This window comes from Lepidochelys kempii, chromosome 10 (assembly GCF_965140265.1).
Source record: "Lepidochelys kempii isolate rLepKem1 chromosome 10, rLepKem1.hap2, whole genome shotgun sequence".
Taxonomy (NCBI): domain Eukaryota; kingdom Metazoa; phylum Chordata; order Testudines; family Cheloniidae; genus Lepidochelys; species Lepidochelys kempii.
Genome location: NC_133265.1, coordinates 2,895,990 through 2,918,201, shown reverse-complemented (window position 1 = coordinate 2,918,201; position 22,212 = coordinate 2,895,990). Strand labels below are relative to the sequence as shown.

General features: G+C 46.5%; 1 protein-coding gene across 3 annotated transcripts in view; it reads left to right on the top strand.

Annotated features, from left to right (window-relative positions):
- The window catches only part of PRKCB (protein kinase C beta), a 249,941-nt gene that overhangs the window by 76,377 nt on the left and 151,352 nt on the right, over positions 1–22,212 (top strand). For 2 of the 3 annotated variants that reach the window (XM_073361648.1, XM_073361647.1), the window contains exon 3: positions 16,332–16,414. The exons of the other annotated variant lie outside the window; for it this stretch is intronic. In XM_073361648.1, coding sequence (XP_073217749.1) covers positions 16,332–16,414 — 83 coding nt within the window. The remainder of the gene's footprint in view (positions 1–16,331; positions 16,415–22,212) is intronic. 3 annotated transcript variants of the gene reach the window in all.

Genomic DNA, 22,212 nt, shown 5'->3' with positions numbered 1-22,212 from the left:
ACATAGTTTCTCCCTCTTAGAGACTGACAATAACTTGGAAACTCTTTCTTTTGATAAGGTTCTGTGACCCCTCCAACTCATTCATGCCTGAGTCTCCACTTACAACCATTTTCTTCTAACACAGCCATGTGAGGGTCTCACTGCACAAGGCCTCACCTAAGGACAGGCATGCCGGGGTCTCTCCTTCCCCTGGGCGTAGCTGTCAGCCGCTGAGATCATTCCTGTGCTGGGTAAGACACAGTGTCCTCTGAGTCTGGGTATCCTATAATCTGCGAGTGTCCCAGAGCTTGTGTCCCTGCTCATCAGTGCAACTGAGACGCCATTGGGTTGGCTTTTGGCTTGAACACCTCAACAGGGTGTGAATCCATCTAATAACGCCCATAATCCCTTCCTTGGCCAAACTGCTTTGTCAAAACTGCTGGAGTAGCCGCCACTGGTAACGCTAATATGGGTCTTGAGCACACACCACATGTCACAAAGAAGCCCCTTCCCATGCGGTGTATTCAGTGTGCCCTGAGCCTGTATGTTGCTGAATTATTCAGTCTACGAAAACTCAAGCTCCATTAAAGCTTGAGATGTGAGGGATCATGATGAAGTACTTGGAATTCCACGCTGCTTTCCTCAGAGCTAGGGCGAGTCTCTCTGATGTCACATTAACGTCTTTCCACCTCTTTAAATATAGCTTGCGGTCTTGGCTCCTTAAATAGCACAGATAGTTGGTCCCACCTGGTCTGTTCCTGTGTGTCCTGCTGTAGGATTGTAACACAAACTCCTTGAGAATTATTCGGTAAACTTGCTTCAAAAGGCTGCCTTCTCCCAAGTCTGAGAGAAGCAACGGCACTAGCTGTCCATGGAGTAAAAAAGCTCGACATCATCTAAGAATGGGAGAGAAGGTGTGTGTGCCTGGGGGGAGAGGCCAACGTCTCAGATAATTGGAGCTTGTCTTTCAGTAGAGCAAACAGGAGTGCTGCAAACGGCTCTGAGCTGGCAGAGCAGCTGAAGAGGAGAATGGTTTCTAAATACAGTGGAAGGTTTTCAATCTTCCCGCAGTGGTTTTTTAGGATATGTGCTTGAAAACAGGATCCCTGTTTCTTAGGAGTTTAATCTCCTGCCACTTACTTCTCACTTGAAATTTTAAGCCTTTCTTTTGACATTGCAATTATCTCCTCAGCAGCTGATGGTGCTGAAAGTGCCTTCAGGCAAGGGGAAAAGCAGCAAGAGTCGCAGACTCCTGGGGGAATCAGGTGTGATTGAGAGACAGAGAGGTTCTTACTTTGGGAAACTGTCTTAGTGACAAAATGCTAAGAAGAGTAACATGGTTAGGAAAATGTTGCAAACCTCTTATATCCGCACAAACGGGTCTCTAAATGCCTGGTCTGTATACTGTCCCAGGATGCCAGTGGAGTATCAATAGAAAGGCCCTGATGCCGCAAACACTTATGTCTCATTGGGAGTCCTACTGAAGTCAAAAGAAAAGGAGTACTTGTGGCACCTTAGAGACTAACCAATTTATTTGAGCATGAGCTTTCGTGAGCTACAGCTCACTTCATCAGATGTTGTGATGTGTGACATCTGATGAAGTGAGCTGTAGCTCACGAAAGCTCATGCTCAAATAAATTGGTTAGTCTCTAAGGTGCCACAAGTACTCCTTTTCTTTTTGCGAATACAGACTAACACGGCTGTTCCTCTGAAACCTACTGAAGTCAGTGTGGGATTACTCATGAGGGTAAAGTTACTCCTGTGTGTGCTTGCTTGCTTGTAGGATGACAGTCTTAAAAGGCACCAATCAGCAACTACAAAAGACTAACTACAGAGGGTGCAATAGACTGGAGTCCTAGTTGTTGCTTTATAAAGGGCAGAGAGAACCTGAAAAGCATGTGGGTTTTGTGTTGTCTTGTGTTTTACCTGAGGAATATCAGGAATATGAAATAGTCTTCCTGGCTCTTGCAGGAGATCTCGGACCCCGGGATGCTGAGCAGAGCTTTCTAGCCCTTATGTGAAGGGTTGGGGCTCTTTGAATCTTTAACAAAGGTCTTTTCCCCACCCCACCCCAGTGGTTAGTGAAAATTTTAAATAGTCTGAATAAAAGTTCAACTTTGAATTTTTGTGAGGTGCTGGCAAACCACATTGTTGTAGGACTGCAGCTAGTGGGTAAATTCTCTTTGCAGGGTCACTCTCCAAATGGTTCCTGCACATTTGTACTTGTAATGCTTGTGAAGGAGAGGGTTGCTTTTTGTGACTTCTGCTGTTTGTGTTACCATGGCATTGGCAGGAATAAGCCTAATAAGTGACGCCAGATCTTATTTATTCTTCCCAGCGCTATGTTTTAATCCGACTCCCGGTTAGGGATAGAAACATGACGGGAGAAGAAATTTACGACTTGGAAAGTGCCTCTTGAGAGTCAAGGGAAATAAGGCATCAGATTAATTGGGGAAATTAAAAGGATAATTAGGACTCTTGACACACAAGCTGTCAATTGCATAAGGACTGCAGAGCATACTTCCATAGATGCAGAAAATTTGTAAAGGCATACAATGGCTGAGCAGAGTGGTTAAAGCTGTATAGCAAGAGAATTCTTGAAGATTGGTGCAAGTCTCTCCTGGTCCCACTAGGTAAGAATGGAAGCATCCATGCATGTGGGCAGTGTTGATGCTGTTGTCACATGGACTGTAGATACTGCAAAGTATCCTGGATGCTAGGTTTAGGAGAATGAAGAACAAGATTCGCTTGGCTTTAGGAAAGGATGAGGAACTTCAGATGCCATGTTTGTAATTCAGCAAGGGATAGAGAAGTGCCTAGAGCACCAACAGGATGACTTTTGGGCCTACAGATCTAGAAAAGACGTACAATAAAGAGGACAGAAGGAGGCTAGCACCAGTGCTGAGGAAGTACGGTGTGTCTGAGGACACCAGGCTTCAACCATGCGGTGGGGCTTTGGTCCCAACAAGTCCAATGCCAGCCCTCCTTGACCGACACTCTCTGAAACCTGCTCGCGGCCCCATAGGGGCCCTGGACCCCTGGTTGAGAACCAGTGCTCTAGATCTTCCTTGGAGGATGCCCTTATTGCTAGGTCACCTGCATATAGGAGCTTCTCACCTTTTCCTATTGGTATCTTCCTGCTGACACAGTCCATCAGTGACAAACAGCAGCGGACGCAGAGCCAACCTCTGGCACAGTCCGACTTTCAATCCAAGAGTCTGTCATTCCACAACATGTTTGGATCACTGTTTTAGTTGATCTGTATAGAGCATTGATTGAACCTCATTGGCTTTATCTCTATTATATATTTTTATAAAGATGATTTCAAAGGATTTCCTATTTCCACATGAGGAGTGCAGTGTCCACATTTTGGTTACATCATTGGACTATTAACAATTTTTAAAGGTGAAGAGTGATGAAGAAGGACATAAATAGTGTGCATGGCACTTCTATATAACAAATGTGCAAATTGCATAGCCCTCCAAGGAGGAGAGTTAGCGGTGACTTGATGGGGATATTCATCATCTTTTGAAGGGCTCGGTGAAAACTGATCAGTGCCTCCTTTCTATCCTCCCCCTGGATATCAGAGCAGGGGGCCATGCAGTGCAATTAAAGAGAAGTATCTAGAGATGAAGTCCAAGGCGATGCTGTCTTATGCAGCATTCAGTTACTGTGCAGGGTTTGCTCTTGCAGGAAGTCATTGGACACAGTGCCTGGGTTTTTAAGGAGGGCTGGATGACTTCCTGCCAGCTAACTGCATTTGTACAGGAGATGAGGATAATCAAATCTCATGCTGCAGACTCCAAGCTGATAGCACGCAGGGGTCAGGGAATGATTCGTTGTCTAGGTGCAGCATTAAACCACATGCCAGGTGCAGCATAGGTTTGTGCCCCCCCAATATTTCTGATGCATTGGGTGTTGGAGAATGGTGTGGGCAGCGTACAGGAGTGGATGGGCCCATAGTCTGCACCAGGATAGCAGCTTGTTCATGAGTATTCTAAGTGCTTCCCCACTTCTCCAGCCCTCTTCCCCGCCCCCCGTAGTATCACCTCTCTCATTGTGACGGAACAGGTGGAGGGAGCCTTCCTTTAAGGCTGCTCGCTTGTGGGGATCTGAGTGCTTTGCATAGCAGGGGCAGCCTATTTGTTTCTCCACTGGCGAAAGGGGAGGCCCAGAGTAGCTTTCTCGGGGCACAAGGTGAGCCTGTCGCAGAGCCAGGAGCAGATCCCAGGAGTCTCAACTGCTCGTCTTGTGCTCTAATCACTAGGGTGCACGGCCTCTCCTTTAGAAACGGAAACACCCGTCCAAGCACTGAAGCATAGCACCCAATGGCATTCTTCCCATCCCAGTCCCCTGTGCGATCCTCTCGGAGCATATCCAGTGGGAACCTCCCTGCGACGGGGACCCGTTCAGATTAAAAGAATCTTCGCCCTTGGCCATGCGTTACTTTTTGGGGTGTAAGGGTGGGAGGAATCGCCCATCACTGTGCTACCTCTGGCAGCAGTGGTGAGAGCATTACCGGGCAGGGCTCAGGCAACCATCGGTGTGTGGACCAGACTCGTTCTAAGTAGGCTTGGCCGACAGCGATCGAAATGCCTGGGCCAGGTCCATACTAGTTGTGGTGCAATGGGGCGAGATTTCCCCACGAAGCTTAAATCTCTGACAGCAGCTCACCCGGTGCTTGCGTCTGTGGTAGCCACAGGAGTGAGCGTGTCGCTGTTTTTTTTTTTTTAATTGTTCTTACAAATATAAATCGGATTCTCCTGGAAACAGTCCTTGACCGTCAGAACCTCTACTGGAAGTCTGTGTTTTGGTTTTTCAGTGGCCCTGAGGGTTCCCGGTTCCATAGTTAGGGTCCCAAACCATCTCTTGCCAGTGAGGGGGAATTACGTTTCAGAGGGTTTTCCCCAAAGCGGGAGCCATTGGAGCAAATAAAAGATTGTCTTTCGAAATAAAAAAGGCTCAGTATCCTGGTGTGTTTGGGCAACTTGCCCAAACTCTCTGCTTTCAAAAAGCATCTGAACGGAGCTGGTGCGTGTGAGGTGATGCAGCATGCATATGGTGGGGAAATTCCTTTGTGTTTTTTAGCTGACAAAGTGTAAACCAACAAATATTCTGAGCCAGAAATAAGGCATGTGGGGTGGGGATTGGTGTCCCATTTGCTGTAAATAAATCTGGTGAAACTCAAAGAATTAGATACCTGGTAAAGTGAAGTGCTGTCATGCAGAACTCTGACAATACGTCCGATATGCACCTTGTCTTTGAGTGGGAGGGTGCTGACTACAATATTGCGATGGACAGGCAGAAGTAGCATGCTTGGAACAGGATCTAACTGCGGCCTCTTGACAGTTGGCTAGGGTCACAATAAGCCAACACCCATCCAACATGAATGGGTGTTCCTGCACTCCTGTGTTTGCTGGCTATGCCAACCGAACAACAAGGACCCAGAGGAATAAGACATTGTCCTGACACACTTAACAGAGCAGGTACATTTCATGCAGCAGCTCTGTCTTCTCCTCCTTGATGTGAATTATTTCTTGCAAGACATTGCAAAGCACGTTGAAGCTGTCTGACTCCTGACAGTCCTGCTGCAGCAGGTCGTGGTGCACTGGGTCATCGAGGAACAATCTTGCATTGCTTTCAAATGACCGTGTGGAGGAGCTTCCTTCCACCCCCTGGGTTAGAGTAGTGGCAAAGAGACAGGGCTAGTCATGCCATGAATTATAGGCTATGAACACCATGGAGAAACCCATATTGTGTATTCCTGATTGTTTGCATGGTGTCTTACTAGCATAGAAGCGCATGCTGGGCCCTATATAAGCTAATGAATTCTTTTACTGGCACCGTAACTTGTTCTAGAACATCATGCGGGATCCACAGTCATAGCTCTTGAGAACTGGTAGAGGTGGTTGAGTCAGTTCAACCCCTTACCTTACCCCCCTGCATTGTGTAGCTGGGTTTAGCCCGTTGGTCCTACCAAAAAATGCTAATGGCTACTTGTCTACTCTTCGCTTCAAAATAATCTCCCGGGGACAGCATTTCCAGCACTCCCTGGCAGCTTGGTCTGCTGTCCAATTGCCCTCTTGGTTACCAGTCTTTTCTTTTATGGAGTTTAAATGTTTCCTATTATTTGAAGACCTTTGTTTTTTCTCTGTTGACTGCTAAGGATAATTGTTCTAATTCACTTACTCTAGATCAGATGTGGTTGCTACACAGAAGCAGAGTCTGTTTTGAGAACACAGCAAAAAACATGCCGAGATCTGGAGGAAGAAAATCAATGATGTACAGCTGTCTTATCCAGATTAGCACTTGCTGTGTCACAGATGTTGGGCATTTGGTTTAGAATATGAAAAAGCTCCTGTGGGTCCGAGTTCTCCCACCACTCTCCCCAGGACAGAGAAGCACTGCAGAGAAATCCTGGACCTACCTCTCCCTCACTGTAGCTGACCTCCCATGCTTGGAAGATACACAGTTCATGTTGCATTAATTAGTAGCAATATTGTTGCACAATAGTGAACACCTGCTACCATCCAGCTTCTCCCACAACATTGCTTAGCACTTAACAAGCTTGAATTCAATGAACTGCCTGTCTACGGCAGACCTATCTAACTCTCTGTCTCTGCAGTCAGGCTGAGCAGGACCTCCCAGCAAGGTCCTTTCCTCCCTGGTAGCGCAACTAGACTTTTACTCTCTAAAATCCGTACTCTTGGAACAAATTTTTGTCCTGTTTTTCTTGGCAGCACACACTGTGATTTGCTTGGGAAACTGCTCTACAACTTCCCTGGGGATTGTTACAGGTTGCATTTTAGGCTGAGACGCTTCGAAGTGATTTTATTGCTTTCCACACTTGCCTGCTTTCCTACCACCAGAGTCGCACACGCTTGCAAATACCCTGGTGTCTTGCTGTTGGGGTGCTCTGCTGGAGAGCGGGACCTTGGAACACATTATTTCTGTGCTAAAACCTTCATTATAGGGAAGCAGTCAAATTGACTACGGTTTTCTTGCTGCACTGTTAAACTGGTGGTGTGTGTGTTTCTCGAGTGAAACATCTAGTCCTCTTACTGGCAGACTTTTAATGGAGCTGCTTTTCTAACTCATCATGAATTAGGTTCCCAGTGCTGCTTTTATGTGGATAGCTGACACAGCACTGCTGTTAAATGGCTCTTCACTTGTGGTGCTCACTTTCATGCCAAACTGGCCTGGCCTGCCGTTGTCTTGTTGCAAACAGGCGTCCACTGCCGCACGTGGCACATCGTAAGAGCGTGACTGTGTCCAAGCCTGTCGTTGTGCTGAAGATGTCTTCAATCAGCAGGAGCAGTTTATAGTACTCTCTGAGCTGCTGTCCTGGGAAACTTGGGTGCTGCTCCCAGCTTTTCAGAGTCAGGGACGACTCCTCCCTAGTTCGTGACAGGACTATAAGACGCAGCAGTTTAAAGAGATACAACTCCTATGGCAGAATTAGCACCCTGTCTACATGGATCTTGGTGGGCAGCCTGTTAAATTCAAGGAATTGACAGAGTTCAAACTCTATTTCTTAGTTTGGCCACCTGATTTAGAGCCCTCCTGGCCTCCTGTACAACACAGGCTTCCTGTTCTAAAAATCTCAAATGAAATGATGCTGGACCTCAGGGTTAATCTGCTTTTCCCCACTACCAGGAAACCATCTTCCCTCCCTTCCTTCACACCCACTTGTACAGCATTGCACAGGTGCAAAGAGATGGCTTTTATCTTCCTGTGAAGCATCCATGTTAGCTACAGCCAGATGGAGGATACCATTCTGAGAGACTGGTGTTCAAGCTGGTATGGAAAATGGTACGTTTCCTAAACAAGATTTCTTAAAGTGTGTGAGTGAGTGAGTGTAAGGTGGTGTTTTTGCCCCTGAATGACTGTATTAGAGATCACATATGTTCACTGAGTGGGAATTTCAGGCCAGCAGACATTCCTGCATTAAGCCGTGGCAAATGATAAAGGAATGTCTGTTAATGTTGGTTTTGATTCTACAAACTGCTCATGATCTGTGCAGCTTATCTGTGTGGTTTGATGACTTTATTATCCATATAAGATCTACAAATTAGAGACCTGGGGAAGCTGTTGCTTGTACTGTAATTTCTAAGCTGCTGAAGATACAATCTTGCAACTCCTAAGTGTAATGAAATTAATACACTAGCGCAAAAGAGTGCCTCCCAGAGGTACCAGTGCATATATAAAGATGTTTAGTTGCCTGATTGAGCTTGCTCCTTGTGGAACATTTGTGAAAATCAGACCTTGGATTTTGCTCAGTAGTGGAAACTGAGTAATTCCTTTCCAGTGTAAAGCACTGGATTAGTCAGCAGAGGATAGATCTGATAATCTTCTTTCTTCTGTGTTCGGTGGGGTGCAGCTTTGTAAAAATTATGGCACAATCCTGCAAACGCATTAGCACCTGCATAGCTTCTGTCTTGTGAGTAATCCCATTTGTTACTCATTTGCAAGAGCTGACTCTTCACATAACTAGTCCTGTTTAAGAATTATGCATGTGCTTTAATGTTTGCAGGTTTGGGGCCGAAGGGCTTTATCGAAAGCCCAATGAAATCAGTGGAAAGCTTCCCATTGACTGACTTTGGATCAGGCCCTAGATGTGTAGGTGAGGGTTACATGTTCATAGGGGGTTTTTGTGTCTCCCCCTACCCCCCATCCGCGCCCCCTCATTGATTTCCATTACAGCAATCTGTGTTATGGACGCAACAATCGGTGTTCCTATTGAAAAGCATTGTACTGCTGCTCAATACACAGTTACCACAAAGATGCTTTCTCTGCTTGTTTGCAACAGTGGTGGGGGTATCACTGACTTCATTGAGCTATGACGTGTAACATTTTGAAGGCACCGTAGTCATTTTTCTGTTCGGTGGCAGAATGTTGCATTGCTAATGTGCCCTGCAGGATGCCACTAAAAGGCTGGGAAGTGTTAGCTGTGTATGTATATTTAATGACTTCCTTAATTATTAAGCTCTGAAATGAAACCTCAAAAGAGCATGGGGACAGTCTGTACTGCAAAACTTGGGATGGTTTGAACTTCTGAGTAGACCTAGGCTTCCTAGTTTCTCTTGTCACTCGAAACGGATGTTTCGAAATCTCTGCTGCTCATGCAGCGGGAAACTTAAAATGAAGGCGTGGTGCTTTCCTTCCTTCACAAGAGAGAGGGACACAGGCCAAAGTTGAGCCTCAGATTTGTCTCTCTCTTGGTTCCCCTTCTGCTTATGGACTATTGGCTCCAGCCACAGTCTCTCCTCTTAGCATGGAGGGCAGGTGGGACAATGCTTATCTCCATCCTTTACCCTCCTCCCTTTCCCTTTTCTCCTTTAAGCTGATCCCTTCCGGTCTTCCCTCCTCACCTAGCCTTGTCCTACAACAAGTTTGTAAAATCCTTCTCGGTTCCAGTATTCAAAAGTATAAGTAACAAAACTTGGCTTCTAACCTTCACTGCATCTTGCTTATTCCGATACTGGTAATGGTGTTCCTCAGATTTATTTTGTCTGGGAATGTATTCCAATTCAGGACTTCGTTGGCATGGGGAGGGGTGTCCGATCCTAGGAAGAACGGCTTAAGGGGACGAACAGCTTTAGACTGAGGCGGCTTTGAAATTTGTTTTTATTTGTTCCTTTGAAGAAAGGTACATAATGGTGACTTTATAAAAGCTCCTAGGATCAGCTCACCAAATGAACTTGTCAGCCCGTTATACAATAACAAAGTGCATGGACTTGAAGTCTGTTGAAGAAAGGAAAGGTTTCAGGTGGAGTCTTTCAAAGGGTGATGGTTGGGAAATGTAAATAGGTTGATAAGGAAAGTTGAAGTTGCAACCCCAAGCAGCTTGCGGGTGAAACAGCAAGTGCCCTGTACCCAGTGGGTGGGGTTTTCAAGAGTGCTCGGTGTTGGCCTCATTCTGCTCCCATTGAAGATAGTTGGGGGTTGTAGCAGAGTTAGGGCAAATGAGGAGCACTCCCAAAACTCCCACCCAACTTGTTAAAGTATCAGGAGATCGTTAAGCCTCTTGCCCACGTGTCTGAAATCGTAAATGAACTCTGTAACAGAGCTAGCGAGGAAATGAGTATTACTGTAATAAGTTGGATGGAAAAGCTATGTTAAACCAGCATCAGTGATGGAAATTGGGGTATTCCATGTGTCCAGAAGTGAGGCTACCTTTTGTGTCCACAAAGGGAAAGGGCATACGGCCAGATGCCATCTGCTCCGGCATTCCATCAAGACTAAATGTTATTTGGGGGCTAAATCAGCACACACACAGGCTAGTCCGTTTCCCTTGCTGGCTTGCTACGGTAATTTTGCCTAGCCCACATTTTAGTGGTTGTATTCACAGTCCCGAGAAACGTAGTGGGTGCCTCACAATGAGAGCAAGGCAGGGATGATGGTAGTCAGCTTAAACGCCAACGTCAGACGCGACACGACGAAGGGACTGGAGTGGGAAGGAGTGGGGAGGAAGAGCAGGGTCCGCAGTGGGAGGATCACTCAGGAGAGGTGAGGGCACAGCATAGCAGGGTGGCCTCTGTCCATATAAATCAATGTCTGACTCTCTTCTTATGTTGCTTCGGAAGTGAGCCGCGAGGGTAGAGGTCTGGTGTGTCCGCTCCGGAAGGGGGTTTCATGCACACAGGACAGCAGGGAAGCATCAAAGCAATGGCGGGAGATGCTGACAAATGGTTGATCCAGGCAGTTGGCATTGGAGTGGCACTCGGTAAGGGATTAGGTCATGTAAGCAAGGAGGGGGGCACTCTCACAGGTTCTTGCGGCCAGGACAAGATGCTTAATCTTGAGGCAGTGAAGAGCCCCGGGGGAGGGATTCGAAGAGCATGGTCTGATTGGCAAGATGGTCTTAGTGGATGCACTGGGTGAGGGTTGGGTGGGGAGGGGCTGAGGGGGAAGCCGCAGAAATGGAAAAGACAAATGAAGGTATGGATGAGAATCTCTCTGCTCTGTGGGCAGGATTCAAGGAGTGAATCTCTTCTGTAGAAGTCGGGTTCATCTGACCACAGAGGAAGCTGGTTCAATGACATGTTGGCAACTACACAGTGAAAATTGATTTGCCATTTAACTTGTTCATATTTATCCTCTTCGAATTTAGGTCACTTTGTGGTTTCCCCCTGCTGATTCTTTTTGGTCTGTCTAGCAAACAGCTTTCTCTTCATTTCCCCGCTATTTTCAGTACAGAGGGTACATGGCTGCCTCAGTTTACTTCTGTCTTTCCTCCTCTGGAAAAAAGAGGGGTGTTTTCACGTCTTCCTGTGGAGCAGCAGGGAGAGCTCAGACCTAACTTTGGGATGAGCCATTGCTTGGAATTCCAACGAGATCTTCCTCCAGAGGAGTTGTATTGGCATGGAAAGATGAGGCCTGCTCTGGCTGAGTTCTCTGCCTAGTGGGTGCACTTGTGGATTCCGCTTTCCTTTGTGTCTCTATTTTTAAAGACTCTCTGTAAATGCAGCTTCCGCTGCTGCCCTTTTGCTTTTCTCCACATGCGAATCAGTTCTCCCAAGTCTGTGTCATTTTCCTCCTGTCCAGGGATCTCATCACTTCAGCCTAGACTCATCCATCTTGGCTTAGTAACAAAAAAAAAACAAAAACAAAAAAAACAAACCCCAAACAAAACAGTGGGAAACATTTAAAAGTCAAATTTATGGCCAAATTGTGTGACCCGTGTTGGAATCAGGGAAGGGAATTAGATCATCTCCTGTTAATTTTTTCTTTACTGCTCCACCCAAAGGCTGGGAGGATAAATGACGGGGAAAGAGGCAGTGAAGGCCAGGGCAGCTGCGCCCGCCCCAGTCCATTGTCACTCTTGCTGGGGCTCTCCTGGCTTGTGCTGGTGAGTGCTATGAGAATGACCAGAAGCGTTAAGTTGATGGTTTGAAGCTGAATGGGGTTGGTTGGTGGGGAGGACAGTTTGGGGCTGGCAGGGCATTTACAGCAATGAGGAGCATGCAGCAAAGAGAACCTCCTATTTGGGTTGGTGAGTTCAGTATCAAAAGATCAAGAAGTTCTAATGCAGGCTGAAGTTGCCTGATGGAGACTGGACTCCTTGACCTATAGCCCAAATTCTCTGCTGTGGTGGCTGTCTGTAGTATTTTCTCCACACCATACTGTCAGGCTGCTTCAACCCAACCAGAAGCTCTGACCTTCTGAAGGAGAATTCAGTCTCGATGGCTTCTCACATACAGGTGGTAGGTGGGTGGTCACTATTCTATTAGGAACTAGACTTTAGACCACTCAGCCATTCTGTATAAAGCACTCCGCTGTTAGGGAGTTGCAGCTCTCAGCCAGAATCGAGTTGGGGCAGCTTCATAAAGTTGAAAAGTTCCATGACACACTGTCAAATCTGCGTAATCCAGTCCCCACTTGAGTATCCAGCTTCATATTATTAACAGTTGAGGAGAGCTGAAGTGAAATACAGTCTAAACTTTTGTTAGGAAAGTGAACTGAAGCCAGCCCCTTAGTAGAATCGAAGACATTTAACAAACTGGCCACTAATAATTTAAAGCACAACCTACAGATTTATCTTTTAATCGTCTCCATTCTAATCCACTCTTTTTAAGGTGCTCCATCTTTTATTGTCCATTGTTGGCAAGCACTGCTTTTGTTGTCAGCAGTCTATTGCTATCCACTTATTATAATAAGTGACATTTAATACCATTCCTGTACATCTTGAATATAGGCTCAATCCAAACTACTTGACTCAAATTTATAGTGTGGATTCCCTTGAGCCAGGCAAGGCATGAATTAGATTTGATGACCCTGAGCACAGTATTGGGAAGAGAGCACTGCTGCCTGCCTTTTCGATTTTCAGAGTGAAGCTTGCATTCAACAGCAGAGTTTTTTTTTTTTTTCCTTTTTCCTTCATATTTGGAGGGTGGGGAGGAAAGTTGTACAGCAAAGGGCCACTCAGTCCAGGAACAACCTCACTTGTTACAGTCCAAGCAAAAATTAAAGAAGCCACAATGGAATTTACCCTTCACCTTGCAACATCCTGAGGGCACCTGCACTTGAGTGTGTCTTGGAGGCATATTTTAATTTGTACCCAGGTTCAGGGAGATCGTTGCGAATAGATTCTTAATTTCTTCCTTCCTGCTTCCCAGATTGTGCTGCCTTTGTAAGCAGATGAGTAACCGAGAGCAGAGGAGAACCTGTGAAGGAGGCTCAGTGGTTCAAGAAACCAGATACTTGTGGGGCTTGGAGGAGCCAATCCAAGTTCCTTCGGGAGGAAGGAATTACTGGCAGTAATCGTGCCTCTCATAAAAACCTGTCTACCTTCACTTCTTTCATAATGAAACGTTGGGAATTGGAAGAGCACACGCCCCACTACATCTAGCTACAATGAGGGGACTGTGAGGTTCAGCTGCAGGTTTCACTTGCTCTGTGTTTTGTTCCTTCAAAAAAGATGTCCTGTACCCATGTAATCAAGCCTTCATTTTCATAAATGCACACATCAGTGATTCCCATCTCTCTGTTACATACCTTCCACGCTTCTTTGTTGAACTTTTTTGCACCATGTATTTTCTTTTGCTCTTGAATTTAATTTCAAAGCTGCTCAGGGGAAGGAATTGTGCTTTAGGAGAGAAGAGGCTCATGTGGCGGGGTATGGAGTTTTAACGTGATGTGGCCAGAAGAGTCATCGTCAAAGTTGCCTTGCAACCCAGATAAGTTCTTCGCTAGCTAAAGACCATGCCAAGTTCACAGCTGCCATTCAGTTCTACTTATGCCGCCAGGTAGAGAGCTCACTGTGCCTACTGAACACCTGGTAGGTAGCGCAGAGCTGGGCGAGGATGGGAGGGAGAGAAGACGCAGGAGACCGGGTGCATTTGGCCAAGCAGCATTTCACTGGGCATCTTGTCTTGCCAAGGTTACTTTGTTTAACCCAGGAACTGCTGGTGACTGGTAGTGCCGAGGGATTTAACACACACTTTCTTCAACTACTCATTCAAATCCTTCAGCACTGTGCTCTGTTGTGGATTGGTTCTTCTGTGAAATGTCAAATAATCCCAGTCCTAGAGGGTGCAAATTCAGACACGATAGTTTAAATTGTGGGCACGCACCAGTCTGCATGGGAAGTGCCTGAGTAAGATATTGCCTTAGGCATGTGATTGTCTCCTTCTGCTTTCTGTAACCAGGCCCTAGAAGCGCTTGCCACTGACTCCAAGCTTAGTGACTCTGCCTTTCGCTCAAGCAGTAGAAACCTGTGGGTTTGGTGCTGACTGTCCTCGGTTGGATCCCTGCTCACAGCTACTGGTGGATGTTCGAGATTCACAGCCCTCTGCGCTCAGTCTGCAGTGGCCATGAGTCTATCGCCCCACCTGCAGAGCCTGGGCTCTTTAGCTCAATCTGTAGCAGCTGCTGGTTGTAGCTGTCCAGATCCTTGGTTCAGTCCCTGGATTGTCAGCCAGGATGATGGCCATCACATCTGCACGTGGTGGTGTGTTTAAGCTTGAATGCTCATTCTGCTCCAAACAGAAACAAGGTGATGTGACTTTTTAGACAAACAGGACTTAGCGATGCCATTCAAATTTCAAATATTCATGACCACTCTCCAGTGTTTAAAACAAATGTGCCTTTATGAACATGAGAAAATTGCAATCTGGAAGCAGGAGGGGTCTAACTTCGCATTGTCTGCTGGTAGTTATTCATGTGGTTCTGTTAGGGACGTGCATTTGTTGATCAGAGAGAAGAGTGGTTGAATTTAAAAGCTCCCTTCTTTGTAAATGAAGGGCCCTGTCATACAAGGCGCACCGCTAAGCTCCAGGGAATTGCTGAGCACCCACCCCTCTGCACTTTACAAGAGCACAGATGGCGTATAATCATTTAAACACGTGGGCTTTTAACAATATAGCCAAATACTTTCAAGCTTACTATTTTCAGCTCCCCCCCTACCTCCCCCAATCTTGTTTGCAAGACCACATTGAACTCTGGACTTAATGCCTTGGTTTCTTTACCTTCACAGTTTGCCAGTGTTTGCACCTTAGGTATGTGACTCAGAGTACCCGTAGTCTTTGTTTTTCTTCAAGAGAAGCTGGTGTGAATGTTTTGTAAGATGGGAGTAAATATCCGTTATTTTCAGTAAGCCAGTATAAAGCCTGGAACTGTGCAGAAACCCTGAGGCTTATGCTTTCACCCCTGGGTGCCTACAGTTAAATTAGTATTTAGGCATCTAAGTCAAAGTGCTTTCAGCAAACTGGCCAGGCCACTTTGATTTCGCTGCCTATAGGCAGCCCTGATCCAGCAAACCATGTTCTCACATACTTCAGGTTTCAGAGTAACAGCCGTGTTAGTCTGTATTTGCAAAAAGAAAAGGAGTACTTGTGGCATCTTAGAGACTAACCAATTTATTTGAGCATAAGCTTTCGTGAGCTACAGCTCACTTCATCGGATGCATACCGTGGAAACTGCAGCAGACTTTATATATACACAGAGAATAAGTAGTCCCATAGACTTCAGTGGTGTGACTTGCATGTTTAAAGTTAGGCATGTTCTTTAAGTGCTTTGCTGGATCAGGGCATGTAGATGGAATTTTAGGCATCCAGGTTTGAAAACCTTGGCCTTAGCATACTGTGTCTTATTTATTCGTGATATTCCTAGAGGGAAGACCTCCACACACAGGCCCTGAATCTGTGGATGGGTTCCTCCTGTAAATTCGAAAAGCTTTAGAGAAGAGGAAGGGACAACTGCTTTCATAGTATGGCAAATTACTGAGCCTCTGGTGCTGGAGGAGAGAGTTTTCCTCCCACAAACTTATCTGCCCACCCCTTTAAAGCTCAATGTCTATTGTGCTGTACAGCCCTCTTGTCTATCTGCTGATGCTCTTTCTCTCCTGTAGTGTACATTCACCTTGAGAGAGGTGGGAGTCTGAGCATGGCAGGATGATTTATTCCTGAGGTAACTTCAGAGCATCCAACATAAGTGATGCTAAGTTAAGTGGAAGTAGATGTGATCCACGCTTTCCAGTAGTTGTTTATGATGCTCATTCAGCTTTTCATGTCAATGAAGTTGCAGTGAAATGCAACCTCTGTTGATACCATGCTACAGGCTGTTCTTAAATTCCACCATGGTCTTGTTGAAAAATGACCTGCCTTAGGAGTTGTGGGTGTCTTTTTGCTGAGAAATAACTGAATAACGCTGTTAATTCTGACTGCTGATAGAAAACACTTTTGAAAAACGGCTCTGATAGGAGGCTTATTAGACATGTCTTACAAAGAAATAGAAAATGAAATGTAATAATCCAGCATGTTTCCTGTGGAAAAACCTCTAGTCCTGATGTAACTAGTTACAAGCCTTTCATTTACCTTTTGATTGACATTTTCACTACATTCTCTTTGCAGTTTGCTGCTTCGTTGTACACAAGCGGTGCCATGAATTTGTTACTTTCTCCTGCCCGGGTGCTGATAAAGGTCCTGCTTCTGATGTAAGTAAATTCAGCAGCTGATCTCCTGTTAATGGGTTTGCAATGTGAAGTCATTGGGAGAGACACTGGTGAGCCAGATTGCCAGTAAAAATTTCAACCCCTGCTTGAAATGTTAATTGTGGGGGCAGATTTTGAATGCAAATTGCCCCTCAATAAATATTCTGTTTTTGTGTCTTGTACGCACAACAAAGCTTTTGAGAAGAGTTCCACTGCCTCTTTTGGCTGATAATTGTTTAGCCAGTGAAACTGTTGCCCTTTCACATGAACCTCAAATTTCAGCACTATTACAGTCATGTGACCTAGTTGTATATTTTTGAGGTTTTATAATAAAGACCTTCAGATAGGTGGTAACTTGAGGCCAGTTGAGGGGAAACCACCTCAGTGTCACAGAAGAAGTGCTGAGGCTTGAGCAGAAGGTTGGGAACCTGAGCTGTCATCCCAGCTGTGCGCCCAACTGCCTCTGGTACCTTGACTAAGTTACTGCCTCAGTTTCCCCATCTGTAAAATGTTCGTATTTAATATACCTCCTGCACTGGCTAACCTGTTTTTCCAAGGGTTAATTAACCCTTGCCAAGCACTTCTAAGTGCTAAAATAGTTATTCGAATCATGCTGTTGAAGACCTCACAGACTGTTCTGTTGTCCCTGGAGATACTTCTTAAACATCTACCCTAGCTGAAATAGCTGATCATTTCATCTTTTGTCACACTGATGAACTAACTGTCAGGAGATGAGTTGTAGTTTTTAAAAATCTGTCTTTAGTGGGTGGCTAATCTACAGGGTTTCCTCTGAGCCCTAAAGAATCTATTGATCCTGACCCATCTTAATTATCATGCCACAATCCAGTCTGTATTAAAAGAGCTAGCCCTATCCATTACTGCAATACTTGATGAGAATTCGCCTCTATTACAATTTAGACTCTTGGTCATTAATATACAAAGTCATCCCTGATTATCTTAATGCCGTGGGTGTTTATCGGAAAAAAATACATATTTTTTTCAAGAATCTCAATCACAATATTAGCTCTCAGATTTAATTAAAGTCATGCATGTTTGTCAAACCCTCTCCTGCCCCCAGGAAAAAACATTTCAATCAATTTCACACCTCCCTTTTGCTTTGCACGGTCAGCCTTGCACCAATCACTGTAACTTTCCCAGGAAGGAATGACAGGAAGTTGACAAGGCAACAATATCAAGTATAATTACTTACTGAAAACTAATAAAACAGTTAGTGTGAAAATCTGCCACTTTTAAAGCCAGCTGTTCTGAAAAACCATAGTGGTGGTTTAATGAATGATTTCCTTTTTTTCTTGGTGAATCCTGATGTCTACAAGGAAGCCGGGCCGTGTGGGGGGCACAGCCGGGCCGTGTGGGGGGCACAGCCGGGCCGTGTGGGGGGCACAGCCGGGCCGTGTGGGGGGCACAGCCGGGCCGTGTGGGGGGCACAGCCATGTAAGATTCCCTGCAATGATTTTGCCAGTGCACTTCAGGCCAGTCTGGAAGGTCTAACTTTTTTTACCATGGAAACTGATTAATTTCAGCAACTGCTACAAGAAAGGGGATTGAACTGGAGATGGAAATGTGGTTCTGGACTATTTAGAAAAGCTGGACGTGCACAAGTCCATGGGGCCAGATGTGCTGCATCCGAGAGTGCTAAAGGAGCTGGCGGATGTGATTACAGAGCCATTGGCCATTATCTTTGAAAACTCATGGCGATCGGGGGAAGTCCCGGATGACTGGAAAAAGGCTAATGTAGTGCCCATCTTTAAAAAAGGGGAGACGGAAGATCCGGGGAACTACAGGCCAGTCAGCCTTACCTCAGTCCCGGGAAAAATCATGGAGCAGATCCTCAAGGAATAAATTCTGAAGCACTTAAGGGAGAGGAAAGTGGTCAGGAACAGTCAGCATGGATTCACCAAGGGCAAGTCATGCCTGACTAATCTAATTGCCTTCTATGACGAGATAACTGGTTCTGTGGATGAAGGGAAAGCAGTGGACATGTTGTTCCTTGACTTTAGCAAAGCATTTGACACTGTCTCCCACAGTATTCTTGCCAGCAAGTTAAAGATATATGGGCTGGATGAATGGACTACAAGGTGGATGGAAAGCTGGCTAGATTGTCGGGCTCAACGGGTAGCGATCAATGGCTCCATGTCTAGTTGGCAGCCGGTATCAAGTGGAGTGCCCCAAGGGTCGGTCCTGGGGCCAGTTTTGTTCAATATCTTCATAAATGATCTGGAGGATGGCATGGATTGCACCCTCAGCAAGTTTGCTGATGACACGAACCTGGGAGGAGAGGTAGATACGCTGGAGGGTAGGGATAGGATGCAGAGGGACCTAGACAAATTAGAGGATTGGGCCAAAAGAAATCTGATGAGGTTCCACAAGGACAAGTGCAGAGTCCTGCACTTTGGACGGAAGAATCCCATGCACCGCTACAGACTAGGGACCGAATGGCTCGGCAGCAGTTCTGCAGGAAAGGACCTAGGGGTTACAGTGGACGAGAAGCAGGATATGAGTCAACAGTGTGCCCTTGTTGCCCAGAAGGCCAATAGCATTTTGGGCTGTATAAGTAGGGGCATTGCCAGCAGATGGAGGGATGTGAACGTTCCCCTCTATTCGACATTGGTGAGGCCTCATCTGGAGTACTGTGTCCAGTTTTGGGCCCCACACTACAAGAAGGATGTGGAAAAATTGGAAAGAGTCCAGTGGAGGGCAACAAAAATGCTGAGGGGACTGGAACACATGACTTATGAGGAGAGGCTGAGGGAACTGGGGATGTTTAGTCTACGGAAGAGAAGAATGAGGGGGGATTTGATAGCTGCTTTCAACTACCTGAAAGGAGGTTCCAAAGAGGATGGCTCTAGACTGTTCTCAGTGGTAGCTGATGACAGAACAAGGAGTAACAGTCTCAAGTTGCAGTGTGGGAGGTTTAGGTTGGATATTAGGAAAAACTTTTTCACTAGGAGGGTGTTGAAGCACTGGAATGGGTTACGTAGGTAGGTGGTAGAATCTCCTTCCTTAGAAGTTTTTAAGGTCAGGCTTGACAAAGCCCTGACTGGGATGATTTAATTGGGGATCGGTCCTGCTTTGAGCAGGGGGTTGGACTAGATGACCTCCTGAGGTCCCTTCCAACCCTGATATTCTATGATTCTATGCTACAATGCACCAGAATGCCAGTTAAAAATAGAAACAGTGGGAGCAGGAGATTAAAGTTTAACCAAATGTGGTGGCTAAATATACATTCTGTTGCCACTACAAGTGGAAGTGGGGAATAACTAGGTCGTGTGCAGAGATTTTGAAAAGGTACCTTTCTGCATCATGTCATGGGGCTCTGGCCCTTCCGGTGATGGGCTCTGTCGCTGCATCGAACAGAGGCATGTGCACACGTCCCAGAGCACCTTGGCCCCTTTCCAAATGGAGCTGTAGTGGGAAGTCGCATGCTGGCTCCTAGTCATGTGTCCTGCAGGAAACTCTGTATATAAAGGTCCCCTGCCTCTTACTCATGGGAGAAGACAGAGACCCAAGGTCAGGAAAGGAGGTGGAATGGGGCTAGGGTGACAGATGTCCCAATTTTATAGGCACAATCCCAATATTTGGGGCTTTTTCTTATATAGGCACCTATTACCCCCCCACCCCAATCCTGATTTTTTACACTTGCCATCTGGTCACCCTAAATGGGGGTGTCTACACCAGTCAGGAGCTGGCTGTGGGGAGCCTGGGCTGGGGAGGGCTGTGAAGTGCTGGAAGGAAGGGTTAAGAGCATGATGCTGTCTGGACATCGGAGGGAGGGTGGCTCTCACATTGGACCCCACTACACTGTTTAGGGATTTGCTCCCCGATATGAGGATACTACAGATGTGACTACAAATGCAAGTGTACCTCTCAGTCCCCCACATAGCTAGCTTTGTGCAGCAGGAGAAAGGGTTGCCTGTTCCTTTTGCAGCCAACCCTGGGACCGAGGCGGTAGGACAACGGGACACAACCCTGTTGTGGAGGGAGCCCCTCTACAACTGAGTGGAGAATTCTCACGGCCCATCCAGTCCTGAAAATGCTGGTAGGGGACGTGTGAGTTCTGTGGTAGGGGTGTGACGGACAGCTGCTCTCTTGGCTGACACAGGCGCCCAAACCACGGGCCTTCAGAGCCAGAAGCACGAGTGGCCACAGTTTGAGCTCAGGAGCCAAGGTTCTGCCGCTGGGGGCTGTCCTACATGCGTACACATCTAAATTTAAGAATATTTCTTGCTACACAGGCCACTAAACAATTCGTCACTGCCAGCCTGGCCGGTGACTTAGCGGTGAAAGGCCCGTCCCGTTCCTGATTCCCTCACACCTTCCCAGCCCATTGCTTACACTGATGCTAAGTAACGTGAGCCTTATTTTTAGCTACAGACTCATTCCCTTTCTGCTAATTCCTCTGCACTGGTGTGGGAGCGTACCCTTCATCTGCTTTTTTTGCAGGGTCACCCTTTGTTTGGAAATGAGGCTTCTCAGGTTCACTTCCGAGCGACTCCTGAGCAAGTCTCTCAGTTCAGCCTGTATTTCCCTTCTGACCTGCTAACGGGGACCCTCCATCATTCTCTTTTTCCAGCTCCAGAATGGAGCAGGGGAACTAGCGGGAAGCTTTTTTCCAGGTACATCTTTCAGGCTGCATGGACAGAGGAGACTTAAGCTTCATGAGCTTGTTGCCATCTTGGTGAGAGCTGCTTTTTCTTTGACACAGCAAATGAAAGAAAAATGCCAAGCAGCCGTGTTGTGTCACAGTCTGCTGGAAGGAGCTGGAGAGTGTTTGGGCTTTGACCGTTGGGTTTGGCAGGAACAGGGTGGATGGTCCCCTCGCTGTTTAGATGTGATCAGACCTCATTCCCCTCTCCCACCAATCAGTGCCCGGATTTCAAGTTCTTTTTAATATTGTCACGTGAAACTAACCAACAGTCCCTGGCTGGGTTCGATTGAGTGCACTGAGTGTGTTTATTTGTTGTGCTAACTCCTCCGTGTTGTCAGCAGCACACTTCAGGGTATTGTGTAACACACACGTGTACTTGACCCCAGTCCTACAGCTTCAGAGAAGACCTTTGATGGAGTGTGTTTGGTTTTAATGATTTGGTTGGTGAATAAGAAGGATAGCGCTGGAGAGGCGAACACAGCTTTCGCATGTTCAGCAGATCTGGTGTCCTGCCAAAGGGCTGACAGCTACAAATGGTCTGGTTAGGTCCTTCCTGTATCTGGCACTGGGTTAGCTGGTGTCAATACCTGCCCCCGCCTGAATAGTAGAGGCCCACTGCTCTAAGGGCTAAAGGAGGAGCCTGGCAAAACTGATGTTTTGAGGCCTCCACACAGTGGAGGGTTAAGGGTAAATGCATTAAAACATAACTTTTTAAAAAATGTTGACATAGAAATGCTTCGAGTGTTGCTTCCTGCAGCACACAGCTCTGTGGGGACTGCTTTATCCCTGGGCCAGCTGGTAACTCGGCTACTCTCCGGATCACTTTTCCCCCCTGTGTTTAGCAGATGCCATTCCATGTACAGTGCTCCGGTGCTTGGAAGTATGTGGATAAATACTGTCAGATCGTGTGTGCGCTGAGTGCGTTAGAAGGCTGGTAACCCACGCCGGCAAAGCACTCCAGTGTGGATGTGGCTATTCGGGCAAAGCTGCACTCTGTACTGAGTTAGTAAAGCCACCCCTCCGAGTGAAACAAGCTGCACTGGTAAAAGTGCAACTGTGCTTTTATAGCTGTGTCTACGCGATGGGTTTCTGCCAGCACATCCATGCTGGTTGGAGACCACACCTTACTGCACCT